Source organism: Lingula anatina, chromosome 10 (assembly GCF_051362555.1).
Source record: "Lingula anatina isolate TDL-2025a chromosome 10, LinAna3.0, whole genome shotgun sequence".
Classification (NCBI taxonomy): Eukaryota; Metazoa; Brachiopoda; class Lingulata; order Lingulida; family Lingulidae; genus Lingula; species Lingula anatina.
The window spans coordinates 17,836,437-17,852,267 of record NC_141776.1 but is presented as its reverse complement, the minus strand read 5'-3'; the positions used below and the strand labels follow the sequence as shown (position 1 = coordinate 17,852,267).

The 15,831-nt window shown below is 37.4% G+C and overlaps 1 protein-coding gene and 1 long non-coding RNA gene across 2 annotated transcripts; one reads left to right on the top strand and one right to left on the bottom strand.

The window, feature by feature from the left end:
* Positions 1–213: 213 nt before the first annotated feature.
* LOC106176933 (uncharacterized) lies at positions 214–9,555 on the bottom strand. Its single transcript, XM_086997917.1, has 4 exons — positions 3,487–9,555; positions 2,973–3,243; positions 2,477–2,726; positions 214–2,091 (listed from the first exon to the last, which is right to left on the bottom strand). Exons 1-3 carry the CDS (start codon positions 7,985–7,987, stop codon positions 2,477–2,479), a joined length of 5,022 nt encoding a protein of 1,673 aa, XP_086854043.1. The 5' UTR covers positions 7,988–9,555; the 3' UTR covers positions 214–2,091.
* A 2,689-nt stretch (positions 9,556–12,244) lies between these two features.
* Positions 12,245–13,782, top strand: LOC147759707 (uncharacterized). The gene is made up of 2 exons (XR_015331431.1): positions 12,245–12,370; positions 13,144–13,782. It is a non-coding gene; the product is annotated as an uncharacterized LOC147759707 (long non-coding RNA).
* The last annotated feature ends 2,049 nt before the right edge of the window (positions 13,783–15,831 follow it).

Sequence of the window (15,831 nt, the reverse complement as noted above, 5' to 3'; positions counted from 1 at the left end):
ACTTTCAGTGTATTATTCTTTCAACTCTATATGTTTAGGCGAAAACATCACAAATTAAACTAATACTACATTCAGATATTTTATAAATTTATGAAGGGATTTAATTTTCATTTCCTTTGCTTAAATTTAACAACTCAAATTATAAAACATCATTCTAATTACGAAAAAAACATAATTCTAATTGTGAAAAAACATTTAGAGTTATTGCTTTCTATTGTAAAGAAAAAAATTTAAATTATAGGAACTAAATTATAAAAATGTAAAAATAAACAAATAAAGTTCCAAAGTAGCTATAGAGTATAACAATAACATTTTGCAACTTTAAAACACACTTTCTAGTTACTAACTTCTGTCTAATGATAAAGAACTTTAAAATGGCTTTTATGAACTGGCAGATCAGTTGTTTATACATCTCTGCATATTCAATTCGCATTTATACAAAATGCCACCTCCTTGCTGAAGAATACCACAAATAGTTTAGTTTTACAGATGCCACTGCAGCAACCCACCCACAAAGTTTAAATAGAACACATTTAAGGCATTACATAGTTTTTTCTTTTCGTCAAACAAACCATGTTTTGTAACTGATGACCTATCCTAATTTTCCAAATATTCAACATTTTTATTTGAAAATACTGCAAAATGTATAATGTAATATCGATAAAAAAAACGCAGGAAATTCCTTTGGGCAAAGCACTTTGAGTGAACATAGTGTAAATGTTTGTCGGCATTCACTGAAAAGTGTCAAAAATATGATTAAAATTCATTTCAAACAGCATTCTGTGCTCTCAATTCGTCCCTTAAATGGTTGGTTACATATCTGCCAATCAGAAATCAGTATTGCTATAATACAGTACACATATCTTAGAGCAATAAAATAAAATAACATCCCTTAGAAAAATGAAGTGTGCAGCACATGTGCTACAAATGTACCGCACATGTGCAACACACTCTAGAGTGTGCAGTAGACAGCTTTGGGGAGTGTGCAGAAGTGTGCAGTACCGTATATTACACCAAAATTCAAAATGCAAATATGTTATTTCTACCATCTGATTTCAATAAATAAAAAATATACAAATATAGAAATACTACTAAAGGCCATCTGCCTTCATGCATCTTCAAACTATGTTACTTCAGTCAACAACATTTGTTTTCTAATATAGCAAAGGTAAAGACATATTTCCTTTACAATAAAAATAAATTCATACAAGCTGAAAGTAAAAAAATTCAATTGAATAAAAAAATATCAAAAGTTGTTTTGATGACCTCAGAGGTACGTGATATGTTTAATGAATAATTAATAATGCAAAATATCTATAAATGATGTATTTAGTAAATTCCGGAATAGTAACCTATGGTTAATACGTAATAATACCAAATATTTACACTGGCCTCAATGTTTACAATTTAGAACTATCTGTGGCATAATATCTACACATGAAATACCCTTTTAATTAAGATAAGACTATGTACAGTATTCGCCTATGTTAAAGAGTGAAAAAATTATAAGTTATGATCCCTGTACAAAAATAAAGCAACAACCTAACTACTTATAAAAGCTTCAATACTGCAAACTGTAAACAGCATCATAAAGTTATTTTACATTGTTTCAGTCTGTCTGATATATATGCATCAGTTTTTAAACTGTAAGACGACATTTCAGTAATGTCTAAATCTATATTGGATTGGTTGGATGCAAAAGATTACAGATGTAACATGCGCAGTTCATGGACTGTAGCAGGGGAGTGCATGAACTAAATTGTTTTACTGATAATTTCACGCTTTTAAATGACATAGGAATTTCATCTTTGCTCCTATGTTAGGGGAAATCCATAAAATGCCGTCTGTGATAACTGAAAGAGTCACTGTTTGCTCTTTCACGAAATATTGTGAGAAATTCCAACTCACCATTGCCAAAGACATGGATGTCATTGCTCTTGGGCTCTTCTGTTTGAGTTTTCTTAGTCGGGTCGGAAATCTCTTCGTGACGTAATATACTTCACCAAGTTAACGTGGCAGTTGACTGCAATGGCGGATCTTTTCCCCTTTCTTTCTGTTCTCAATAACGACGGATGAAGGAAAGTGGTGCATCTATAAAATCAGCAAAAATATGGTAGTGCTAGGGCCTAGTAGACTGCATGATATGACAGTGACATCATATATAAATTAAATGTATTAATTATTATCTGACACCCATTGTATAACAAACTAAGTCTGGGCTCTACTTTTTAACAATTCATCAACAATATGTTCTTTGTAATTTTTAACACCATTTTGTCACCAAAATTACATCAATGCACATGCTAATATGCTCACGTGTCATAAGTACAAGCAGTAGTGGTAATATGCTGACCTACTCTGATGAAGTTATTGATGCCAATAAAGCTTCTGCATTTTAACAACAACAACAACAATAATAATATTGTTACGATGACTAGAAAAATTTTGCAAAATCTAATATTCAAAAATTGCATACCTAATAAGTGTTTTTCCGTTTGGCAATTTCTTCATCTAGGGCTTTACCGAATTCAATGAAGGCGCTCTCTGCCTCGTCATCTCGCTTGCCCTCCCTTAACTTCTTAAGTAGGGCTATGACTTTAAGTGCTTTGGTTGGCTCACGTCGCACGGTGTAATTTTCTTTCGTTGATATCACCCTTCGGTCCAGCAATCTCTGCAATACGTCACCGAGGGCGACGTCTGATAGCTCCATAGCCAAGTCAGGTAACCTGATGTGAATTATAGAAAAAATAGGGTACGTTTAAAGATAATAAGTTGAGTCAATTTGAATCGAACAATTCTTTTTTCTGCCTTTAAAGTATCTATGTTGCATTTTGGCAGTAATTATGCAATATGTTGAGCCAGAATCACAACAGTGGTTATATTAACTTACACTTGGGGAAAGGAGACCATTTTTTGCTTGGGCCGAAGTACCACTGTGAAATCAGCACCTGCACGCCTTCTCAAAAACCTACCTCAACATCCGAGCCGTTTGCGCATGTCCACTGTCGTGAAGAGCACCACAAAAAACGAAAAAGGCAGAATCATTCTTGCCTTTAAGGAAACTTGAAAGTCTATCATCTGCATCTGGCTCTAGAATTGCCGCCTTTTCTTCCTCAGTTAATATGCCAGTTTTACCGAGTCGACTGAGTATCTTGCAGAGACCGTTAAATGTACTACGGATGATCTTCACAGTGTGGTTAGCGTGTTTGTCAAGGGATGTACAGTGCACAGCTGTCATTTTTCCTGTAAAAGAAAAGAAAAATGAATGCTGTCTTCAGATTTAAACGAAAGAAACGACCGATTACCAATACACAAACATTGCTTTGGAAAACTTAAATAATATAATCACAAGTGGGGAATGCCTGCTCTAATATCTTTGATATCAAAAGATTATAATTCACTCAAGTTGATGAATAGATATATTAATCCATAGTGCAATGCACAACCTAATTTGAGAATATGATATCATAGCATAATTGTATTTACCTTTCGTAACTGGATAGAAGTAGTCTGCTGAGGCCAAAGTGTTAGGGTCTTCCTCAGGACATGGATGATAAGGTGCTGGTTCTTCAAGGGGAACACTAAGTAAAAACTTAGGGGAGTCAAACAGGGTTGGTGGATTCTTCTCCTCTCGTACACAGTGTGGACACACCACAAATTCATCGCGAGGAGAACCAGGACATTCTCTCTCTACAAGGTCTACAAGATCCTGAAATATCACCAGAATGTGCTTCTTCAGTTGAATGGGATCTTCACCGCGTATGAAAAGTCGAAGAACTCCATTGGGTGACCTTCCACTGAGCCTTCTTTCAAAGCACATTTGGAACTGGCTGTCGAGTTCAGCATAAAAACCATCTTTCCAGTCTTGACGTGTTGATTTGTAATGTCCTAAACAACCGTGGAGATGCACTGCTGCAATCTCATAGAGACCAGGGGGACAGGCAGTTGGAAAATGGATCTCAGTCGAAATTTGCAACTTCTCTTTTGATGGAACAGATGGCCATTTTGAGGAAATACATTTGGGTCTATCTTCATTCAGAAGCCATGGGAAATGGTATTGGTTTTCATCAGCACCTTTTACAAGGTAGCAAATCTCAAAATTCTCTAACAACTCTAACATGGCTTCAAGGTCGCGTCTTCCAAAGTTAAATCGCCACCATAAACACTCCAACATGGTTTTGCTGACGATACCTCTTCGCAGTACATCTTCCTTTGCTGATTCAAATTTCCTTTTGCTGTACTTCTTGTTGAAAGGTTCGGTATCATACACAAGAATTGAATCAATATTGTGGCAGAGGACAGCTCTTAGTATATCAATGAAAACATCTTGTCTGTGGAATACGTAGGTCTTCAACAACGGATTATCTCTGAACCAAAGAACAACACCTGTAGCATGTAAGAAATTCAATACATCTTCGATACGTTGAGCATCGCCATCTCCCTGCATTTGTGTAGGTGTTTTCTTTGTCATTGTGTCCAGAGTTAGGAAAGGATCTTGCCCATTCTGTTTTGCTCTCTCTATTTGCTCCACTTTCTGCAGCCATGCCTCAGGAAGTGTCAATTCCTTTACTTTAGCTCTTCTGATTATCTCCTCCTTAAGCTTGGCCACTCCATGTCCAGTTCTAGAACTGGTGACAAAAACACTTTTCTCAACACGTGGTGGATTTTCTATTAGCCTCTTGATGTGCATCATCTTTTCATCGAAGGCCTCTGCATATGAGTTTTTGAATAATTCAGTCCTCTTCTCTAATTCTTCCAGACTCGTTCTTAATTTAGATGCCTTATCGCGTAAGTGAGATTCGAGATCACACAAAACCTCTTTCTTTCTGGCTTCCAACTCCTGCTCATTGCTCAGACAGTCTGCATGCGAACCTACAAGCAATATAGTTGAATCTGGTGCTCTGCTGTAAACGTTATCTATCCAGCTTGTGACTGTGGCTTTATATTTCAAAGGTACATCCTGGAGATCAAACACTATCAGTGTGAGTGCTTCCTTTGAAATGAAGAAGTTATGTGCAACTCTGTAGACTTCATGACCACCAAAATCCTTTATGTTGAGAAAAACATCTTCCTTTGGCGACCACGCGATCTGCTCCATGACATGTGTTCTGTCTGCCATAGATGTTAAGAAAGGGGTACCTGATGTCAGAGTTTTCACCAAACTTGTCTTCCCTACGCATGTTTCACCAAGGATATGCACCTGGAGTCTTGATGACGTTGTAGCTTTGGTCCTGATAAGATCATTAAAATATCTAAAAACGGCTTCTTTTCCTCTGTCTGCTACTTCCTGTGGTGGCTGTATTAATTTATTCCATACAAGGTGTAATACCTTCAGATTCTTAAGTTGTGTTATCTGATATGGCACTGTAGTGATTTTGTTGTCACTGAGATCAAGTGTCTCCAGTCTCACCAACTCAAACATTGGCAATGGAAGATCTTCCAACTTGTTATTAGACAGTCTCAATTCCTTCAGATACTTAAGTTGTGATATATCAGGTCGCACTGTTGTCATTTTATTGGCACAGAGGACAAGTGTCTCCAGTGTCACCAACTCACAAACTGGCAGCGGGAGATCTAACCAGTTACCATGTAGGTCCAAGATCTTTAGATTCTTTAGTTGTGTAATCTGCGGGGGCACTGTAGTGATCTTGTTGCTTCTGAGGTTAAGTGTCTCCAGTTTCACCAACTCACAAACTGGCAGCGGGAGATCTTCCAACATGTTATTAGACAGGTCAAATACCTGAAGATTCTTAAGTTGTGATATCTGAGGGGGCACTGTTGTGATGTGATTTCCCCAAAGTCTAAGTATCTCCAGTCTCACTAATTCACACACTGACAACGGAAGATCTTTCAAGATGTTATTAAACAGGACAAATACCTTCAGATCCTCAAGTTTTGTTATCTGAGGTGGCACTGTAGTGATGTGATTTCCCCCAAGTATAAGTGTCTCCAGCCTCACCAACTCACAAACTGACAGCGGGAGTTCTTTCAACTTGTTATCAGACAGATCAAATTTCTTCAGATCCTTAAGTTGGGTAATCTTAGGTGGCACTGTAGAAATGTGGTTGTCCTTAAGAACAAGTGTTTCCAGTCTCACCAACTCGCACACTGACAGCGGAAGTTCTTCCAACTTGTTATTAGACAGGTAAAATACCTTCAGATTCTTAAGTTGTGATATCTGAGATGGCATTGTAGTGATGTTGTTGTCACTGAGGTCAAGTGCCTCCAGTGTCACCAACTCGCACACTGACAGCGGAAGTTCTTCCAACTTGTTATTAGACAGGTCAAATACTTTCAGATTTATAAGTTCTGTCATTTGAGGTGGCACTGTTGTGATGCTGTTGTCCTTAAGGACAAGTGTCTCCAGTCTTACCAACTCACATACTGGCAATGGGAGTTCTTCCAACTTGTTAGCAGACAGGTCAAACCAATTCAGATTCTTAAGTTGTGTTATCTGAGGTGGCACTGTAGTGATGTTGTTGTCACTGAGGTCAAGTGTCACCAGTCTCACCAACTCACACACTGGTAGTGGAAATTCTTCCAACTTGTTACTAGGCAGGTAAAATTCCTTAAGACTCTGAAGTTGTGTAATCTTAGGGGGCACTGTAGTGATTCCATTTGCCAAAAGTACAAGGGTCACCAATCTCACCAACTCACACACTGGTAGGGGGAATTCTTCCAACGTGTTACCAGACAGGTAAAATTCCTTCAGATTCTGAAGTTGTGTAATCTGCAGTGGCACTGTAGTGATTTTGATTGTCCAAAGTATAAGTGTCTCCAATCTCAACAACTCACACACTGGTAGCGGGAATTCTTCCAACTTCGTATCAGACAGATCAAATTCCTTGAGATTCTTAAGTTGTGATATCTTAGGTGGCACTGTAGTGATGTTGTTGCCCTTAAGGAAAAGTCTCTCCAGTCTTACCAACTCACACACTGGCAACGGAAATTCTTCAAACTTGTTCTCAGACAGGTTAAATTCATTAAGAATCTTAAGTCGTGATATCTGAGGTGGCACTGTAGTGATGTTGTTGCCACTGAGGTTAAGTGTCTCCAGTGTGACCAACTCACACACTGGCAGTGGAAGTACTTCCAACTTGTTATGAGACAGGTCAAATTTGTTCAAATGCTGATGTTGCCTTAATTCAAGTGGCACTGTAGTGATGACATTTCTTGAAATATCTAAGGTCTCTAATTCCCCCAGTTCACATAGAGGCAATGGGAATTCTTTTAAACAATTTGACGACAGGCATAACCCTTTTAAGTTTCCAAGTAATTTTATATTTTGTGGGACTGTTCTAATGCCAGTTTGCGCCAGGGAAATATACTCCAGCATCTGTATGTTACACACTTCGAGAGGGAATTCTCCTAAAGGGTTGTTGGAGAGGTTTAACTTCTTCAAGCTGCAAAATTGCTTTACTTGTGGTCTAATGAATGTTATGTTGTTGTGTTTTAGGTCAAGCTCCTCCAGTTTCACGAGGTTAAATAACTGCAACGGGAGTTCTGTTAATTGGTTTTGGGACAAGTTAAGTTTCGTCAAATGCTTGGGTATGGTTATGTATGGCGGCATTGTAGTTATACTGGAATTAGACATGTTTAACTCTCTCACGGTCTCCAACCCACAGACTTTCACTATTTCCTCTTTGTCCAATTGACTGTTATTGGAAATATCAAGTAGCCTAAGGCTTTTACAACGTGATATGCTCTCAGGGATTCTGCGTCTTAACCCTCTAAGTTTGAGGTCTGTCCAAGTTTCTGCCTGGTCCGTGCCTGGTCCTTGGTAATAGGGATCTTCATCCAGTTTAATAAGGATGTCAAGTTTTTCTTGGTCGCCATCGAAGGTTTGATGTGCATCACCTTGGTGATCCAATTTTTCATTTGCGTCACTTAAAGGAAAAGTCATAATTTCGTCATCACCATCTTGAATTTTGTTTTCATACTCTCGGCAATATAAAGTCTCAAACATATCGTCTTTAGATGAAGCCATTTTAATTGTACATGTACATGTGAAACTGAAAATGCGTAAAGATAATTCGCAACTATTTTACCAATCGGGAATTAAAAGAAGGGTGAACGCCCTGTTTGATACACCAATTACTGTGCATTTCACGACCAGGCTACACTCCAAGTTGTCGGAAAGGATATGATTTGCCTTGAAAGTTAACCAGATTGTGTGAAGCAGCAACATGATATAGGAAGGTGTCAACCTTTGCTTAAAGTAAGTGGATCACACGAAGACCAGAGCCTGAGTGTGTTTTTGTGCAGCTATCATTAAAAAGCAAATCGTTCAAGTTTGCCAATTTTCTTCCACTTGACTGTGTTTCCAATGGTTGTGGTCTCCCAGCACACAAATATACCGGTATATTTACAGCATTCCTGCACTAGTATAATCCCTTTACTCACACAAAGGTAATGAAAGTGTTACCTTATTCCTGTACTAGGCTTTGTGGGTTCCTGTACTGTTGGTTCCTGTACTCTTATAGCACAGAAATTAAGGCAGCCGACCGTTGCTTCCTTTACTATTCTCTACTAGCACACAGAGGCACTGGTATATCGACTGTCTCCCTGCTCTGAGCCGAGCTTTGCTTCCTTTATTAATCTCTACTAGCACATAGAGGCACTGGTATAACGGCTGCCTTCCTGCACTGGTATCTCGACTGTCGCCCTGCACTGGGCTGAATGTTGCTTCCTTTTACTGTTCTTTACTAGCACACAGAGGCAGTGGTATACCATGGTCTCCCTGCTCTGAGCAGAGGGTTAGTTCCTTTACTGTTCTCTATACGCACAAAGGTATTTGTTTACTGCTGCGTTGACTTTACTGCTGGTTGCTCGTTTTCTGTTCGTTGAATACTCAAGTTAATTCGAAATCCCTTTGTATAGCGACGTGACTTCAGCTTTGAGCTTTCAGATAGGAAACCACAGTTGGTGTCACACTCTGCTTGTTAGCATAATGATAATCATCCATCGTCCCGCTTTATTAAAAAAAATGACTTAAAGTGATCGTGTGTCGAATACGGGCCATTTTGCGTTTGAACCCTCAGCGTTTATAAAAGTTTGTCTGAAATATTAACCTAAATAAAAAACAACAATGGTTATATAAGCTGACTGAAATAGTAAAAATATTAATCCATGTACATGTATGTTGGCGTCCCTCATTTTAGGCGCAAGCGAATATGTTTGAACACGGTATGATAATCATCAAATTCCTTTAGACAAATAATGATAATAAAATATTGATATTTGTCATGTAACTTAAAGATAGACCCATAAGGCTCTAACATTTCATCCCTTTGTTTCAAATGTCATCTGACGGTGCGACGGTCCTCCAATAAAATAAGTATGAATGGCAAAATAAAATAAAGGCCTACCCATGACCAAAACTACTTAAATAATATGAAGTCATTTTGCTAATATTCTACGCTAACTAGATTTATGACACACACAGAGAAAATAGTTCCCTGCTGCAAAATTGATTATCTAAGGATATTTGTAACATCTGTTGACGTCATCTATGCAAATATGTTGACGCCATGTACAATATAAATAAACTTCGAGATGAATACGTTTATAATACTACAAAAGTAGACAGGAATTTTTTGCTATGTTTAATAATTATATGAAAACTTTTTGTGGCGAAGGGAGTTACCGGGATATTCGTCACGAGGAAAGTGAAGATAATTATGCAATAAGGTTGATAAATTATAATACCAAAATGAAAATCAACTGAAAAGAGAGATGTAATAATTAAAGTTGGGGGTGAATACTTTTGTCAGCTAGTAGCGCTCCTCCTACCTGATTCCGTCACCGCGTGACCTTCTGCTCTTGAGCTTCTTTGCCATACAGAAAAAGTCGCATCAAGGAGTGATCCTATAGATTCTTTGAAGTCAACACGTTCGTGGTGCTCCTGCTTCCTGATCTAAAAACAATGCATGCATATTACCTCCCAGAGAAACTTAAGTAGAATTATAGTTTTTGTACATAACATCAACAAGGTAAAAACATACATCGCCGGGGTTAGTTTTATCACGGCAATTCCTGTCGTGCGTGCACAGATTACATGTATAATGAGCTCAGCTTTCCCCGATGAAAGCAACACGATGGACACCGAAAAAGTGGAGCGCAAATTAACTTGTGGTTAAAACTATTGGTTAAAACAGGCTGTTTCTGTGCTGAGTTTTTAAACAGCCGAAGAAATCCTTTACATAGCATTAATTCAGAATTCATTCAGAAATTAAACGAAACATCTTTTTTTTTTGGGGGGGGGGGGGGGGGTATCCAAAGCATTACATTTAATTTCCATTCCCTTGATTTTATACCTTTTTGATTAATTTTTCCTGAAAATGTTTTAAATTTGAACTCAGATGACCTTTGCATTTTTACATACTTAAATTGCTATATTGCACAATAATATATATTTTGGTTACTTTACCTTTTAGAGCAATTCTTTAGCAAAATAAATGAGGATAATTTGAATTAATATCTAGCAACCAATTACATGGTGAGCATTTTTCCTCCCCCGTCCCCATTATTCAAAACTTGAACAAAACACCCTCTACAGCTCTTGTTGCCTCCAAAAATGTCTCCATTTGGAAAATAAACAGTCAAAATCTCAACATTTCCCTTACATATAGACCAACTTATAAAAAATAATCCAAAACATTATTTTTCATTTTAATCCGCTTAATTAAGTAACCTTTTTTGGTTAATATTTCCTGAAAATGCCTCAAATTTGACCTCAGGTGACCTTTGACCTACTAATTGCTAACTTACACAAAAAATACTATCCTTCAGCTAAATAAATGAGCATACCTTTTATTAATATTTAACAAACCTATAAAATGGTGAGCATTTCCCCCCTTACCCTTATTAGGCCTATTTATCAATTGTCTGAACACCCATACAGCACTTAATGTCATTCATAAATGTCTCATACAGCTAATTGTAAAACCACATGAAATCCCTTAAATAAGGTTAAACGTTATCAGAAAAAAAACACAAAACAATAATCTTGACTTACATTCCCTTTAAAAAATAACCTTATTAGTTTATTTTTCCTTAAATGCCCCGAATTTGACCTCGGCTGACCTCAGACCTTATTTGTTTACAGATTATGCAATATTACAAAATTCACTTTACTGATTTCTTTAGAACTATCCTTCAGCTGCATAATGATACAAAAATTATTGCTTTATTTTATATTGTTTTCATATTATTGATGTTTCCTTCCACATCTTTATAGACGAGGCATTAAAGCAACAGTGTGTTATGAAAAGACCACTTAGAGATAGCTACTGATTTGAAAGTGGTACCGCACATAATCTGACTTCTGATTAATGAGCTTTCACAAGAAACCAGTGAACCTCGGTCACCTGATTGGTAACAACTGACCAAAATTTAAGGGGCCTACCTGAAGGATCAATCGATCACAAAAATGCCTCTAATTTACAGCATTTCTAGCATGAGGGACTTTCTTTCTATCTGTCCTAAACACGGAGATGCGCAAGAGACGCGGGTGGAAACAATAAACAGGTTCAATCAGGTGGATAATTATGGAGGCAATACAACAGGGAGCCGCGGGGACGTAATATTATATAAAGATTTGCTTAGTGAGCCAACACTCCTTTGATTTACAGGGATCCAAACGGCTACACTCACCAGCTACACTCGCCGAGGACCGCCATTTAATTATGAACAGTTGCGGTTCTTGGCATTACAGCATAGCCATTAAAATTTAGAGTCAGTTTCAAATAAGATAGTATTTATAATATCACAACAAATCCGCAACAAATCGTAAGTTACACAAAAAAAAACTCAGTAAAATATAAAAGGAATCGCACTGATTAAGATGGAGGCAAGCTTTTGAACACGTGTCCTACTCTCGCTGAATTTGTCAAATTGAAACAGGCTCTTTTACACACGTTTGTACGACAAAAACGTCTCTTCAAAATGACGGAGACGGGAGGTGGTACTCACCTCGTGACTGTTTCTAAGACTGTGTTTCCATGCCTAGATCGATCCATCTGGATCGGTCTAACTCCCTGGGGAGTCTTACTAAATTGCTATCAACTTAACCGGCTTAAGTGTCTGTCACGCCTACCGAACCAGCTAGGGTAAAGATAGTTACCCCCTAACAACTTTACTATGTGTGACAGAAAGCAATTTAGCAAGAAGCAAGGAGATAGATCGATCCAAATATCTGTGGGAATGGTCCCTAACTAAGACAAAGCCCACCCGATAACCTATCTGTTGAACTTGGTGATCACCGCGTGATAGTCTCTAAATTATGTAAACTAAACAAAGTCCATCTGATAATTAATTTATAACCTATCTGTCAAACTTCATGGTCCCCGCATGACAGTCCAGAATCTATGTAAGTTAGACAAAGTCCATCTGATAATTAATTAATTAATAACCTATTTGTTGAACTTTGTGATCACCTCGTGACACTTTGTACATTGTATGTTAATACAATAACTTAAAAGTTATTCAGATAACCGATTTTTCAAACTTTGCAAACATACTTCAGTGCATTAACCACACATACGGGTGAGCGAGGACAGTTTGTGCAATTGATTGATATATTCTGTATTCACCTATTCCAAAAGGGTCCTTTTTAATGGTTTTTAATGATCCTCAACTAACCTCCGTTGCGTTGTCTTTTAATATTCTGTTGTAAGATACATAATGGGTTTCCTATTTATAAATGATTGTCAGATTCAAATATCGACGTTTTCACATGATACTTAGAATTTCATATGTAGGTAGTATACAGACTTGACATTTAATATGGAATATTTCAGTTTTGAAGATGTGCCTAGGTAAAAATGCGTTTTTTTTTTTTAAAAATCCCTATCTTATATAAGATATGTGTATGAGAAAGTGTGTAGTCAGGTGTGTCTCTACCAATTAAGTGATTACCTTTTCCGTTGCGTGCTGTATTATGTAATGTGCAGTGATTTAATTGGGTAGTGCTCCTTTGGGCTGGTCAAGGCTTGGCTTTGTTAAATCATGGTTCTGTCAAAAAATATCCATATGTCGGCAACAACTACATAGAAGAATTTGAAAGTTTGCATGCAAGCGGTCGGTTTAACAGTGCGTGAAATGAGTTAAGCAGTAATTTACAAATTTGCTAATCTGTTGCAGAATGGCGCGAAAAAGACAGACATTGCCAGACAGATTATTGCGCCAAACAGAACGGTCCGCACAGTTTTATAGAGTAATGCCCAGACTGATGTACCTACACAGAGGCCATACCCAATGTATCGGAATCTTACTGTCATAGTGGTGATTTCACGGCCAAACTTCATTTTAGAAACTTCCACATTTAAATCAAATTAAATCAACATTTGGTAAAGATTGTTCAGATGTCTCTTTTATAATGACATTTTATGAATCTGTTAATGTATGTTATTCATTGGAAATAACTGTTACCAAGTTTTAAAGGATGTTTTCAGTTTTAAAAGGATTGAATAACTTTATTTATGGCTTAATCCCCAAGTTGGAGTTTAAAGCAGTCTGACTTTAATTATGTTAAAAGTCTCTTGTAATATGTCTTAATTCTGTTAATTGGCTTCAACATCTCTGACTTGTTTTAGGAATCACTGTAATGTATTTTGTGTGTATTAGTATATAAGGAGAAGAACTTTGTATTAGAGATCAGAGAGAGATAGGAGATCAGAGCTCAGAGTGAGTTTGGTCAGTCAAACCGATAGCTGGATTGTCCCTGCTGTCTTAGGAGACTCCAGATCTCTCAGCCAGAGAAATATACGTAGAGAGAAGTCAGTTTGTAATTGTTCTCTGGAAAACATATCACTGCTGTTGTGTTACCTGCTGGAGAAGTAACTCAGACCAAAGTGTTCCCTGTGATATTACCACCAGGGTACAGGACCCATTGTCTTTCGGGATATGCTGCTGCTGCAACTAAACAAAAACCACCCAGTCCGTTCCGAATGAGGGGTAAATTGCTACCAAAACGCATTTTTAAGGCCCTTTGCGAATACCGAACTGGTTTTAACAGGTTAGAATACCAGGCGGTCTCCGAGGATATCACTATTAACAGCAAAACATCGCCGTCTGTTTCTCTAATGAATTGGGGACCATGACCGTTTCTGGGTAAAACACTGAAACCGCGTGGCTTTCTTTATTGAGGTCGGATTTCACCTGTACCGCTTAACTAGTCAAACAGAGTTTACAGACATCAAGAGCAGGCCCACGGCGAAGCGTGTGCCACGTCTAAAGTGACAAGGGTCATTGACAGCGTCAGTATTTTGGAGTGGATACCAACCACGTTGGTGCCAAAACACCAATGGTTGTCATCGACGAAAACCTGCACCAGATCAAATAAAGGAAAAATCTGGGAACTATTTGGCTATCATTTGACAGGGGACACCTTAAGAACAATTTTAGGTTGCACGGTGAGATTGCCGGTTAACACATCTAGCACTTTTAATAGCAGATAACTTACAGAACCAAAGAAATGAGGAGCTACCTTGGTGATCAAAATTGCCAAATTTGAACCACATAGACAATATGTGAGTAGGCCATTACTCGCTGAATCAACGGCCTACATGTCCTACAGCAAAACTGAACCAAATTGGGCAATTTTTGACCGATGCCTGGAATGTTATTCCAGATTGAACTTTAAAAACCTATCCCAAGGAATGCCTTGCCGCTTGGCAGCTAGAAGAGATCAGACGTAACAGCGACCATTGCTGTGAATAGATACTGACATGAGGATCCTTTGTGGAGCGTGTAACTCTTTTACAGACTATAATTAACTTACGCAAAAAGTAAAAATGTTAACGTGTGCAAATAATAAAGATATATTCATTTAAACATTACAGGTTATTATAACACACATTGTTCAATACGTACAACACCTTTCCCTTTTCTAATTAGTTACTGTGCTTTGATTTAGGTATTTTGATGGGAAATCTTTCTTGTTATATATGTGTGTGTGTGTGTTCGCCATCTTTGTTAAATCAGTTAAATATATATATGCAAATAAGCAGCGAGATAAATAGTTTTGATGGTTACCGCTCCACCCACCTGGGGCATATATCACCTCGTGATAACCTATTAATACAATTCATAGGTTATCACCTTGTGACAGCCTGTGGATTGTATCAAGCAATTCAGATTACCTGTTTTTCAAATTTTAATAGCAAACAAAATTCATCACAATAAGTATGTTATCTGTCTTTAAGGTGGATATAGGTCCAGGAAACCGATCAATACCTTATAAACAATTACAAAGACTGCGGAGTTATTTTAGCAATATAACATATGCCATAAAACGATATCCTGCACATTACCAACCATATTTCGTCTGCTACTAGAATTTAACTGAAATTACAAAATGAAACTTCAGCAAAACCTACCGGAATAACGCATATTGTATTTCAAATGACATATTGACTCAAACATGGACGTTTTCGCATGATATACATGTATAAGTTTTCTGACGCATGTTGTATTTAATAGTATATCTTTGTCTAAGTAAAGCTGATTATCTATTTTGAAAACGATATGCTGTCATGCTGTTTTCTTCGGTCCTGGGCTTACTTTCCCAGGTTTCTTACAACAGTAGAGGTATTTTACGCGTAAGCAGAGTAGCTGGAAACCAAAAAAAAAATTCTCAAGCAACGTACTCAAAATGCAAAATTATAACCGTGTGCAAATAATGTTGATACAAAGTGAGAGGCATTGTGTTCAACAGACTTCCCTTCATTGGTAATTGTACTTCGATTTTGCTATATATATATATATATATATATATATATATATATATATAATGTTCGTCTTGACGCCATATGTGCAAATTAACCGATC

Excerpts from the sequence above, each read along its gene's own strand:
- LOC106176933 (XM_086997917.1), bottom strand. The coding sequence starts at position 7,987 with ATGGCTTCATCTAAAGACGATATGTTTGAGACTTTATATTGCCGAGAG. Across the intron at positions 3,244-3,486 it reads CTTCTATCCAGTTACGAAAG|GAAAAATGACAGCTGTGCAC; the intron begins GTAAATACAATT and ends TTTCTTTTACAG. Across the intron at positions 2,727-2,972 it reads CAAACGGCTCGGATGTTGAG|GTTACCTGACTTGGCTATGG; the intron begins GTAGGTTTTTGA and ends AATTCACATCAG.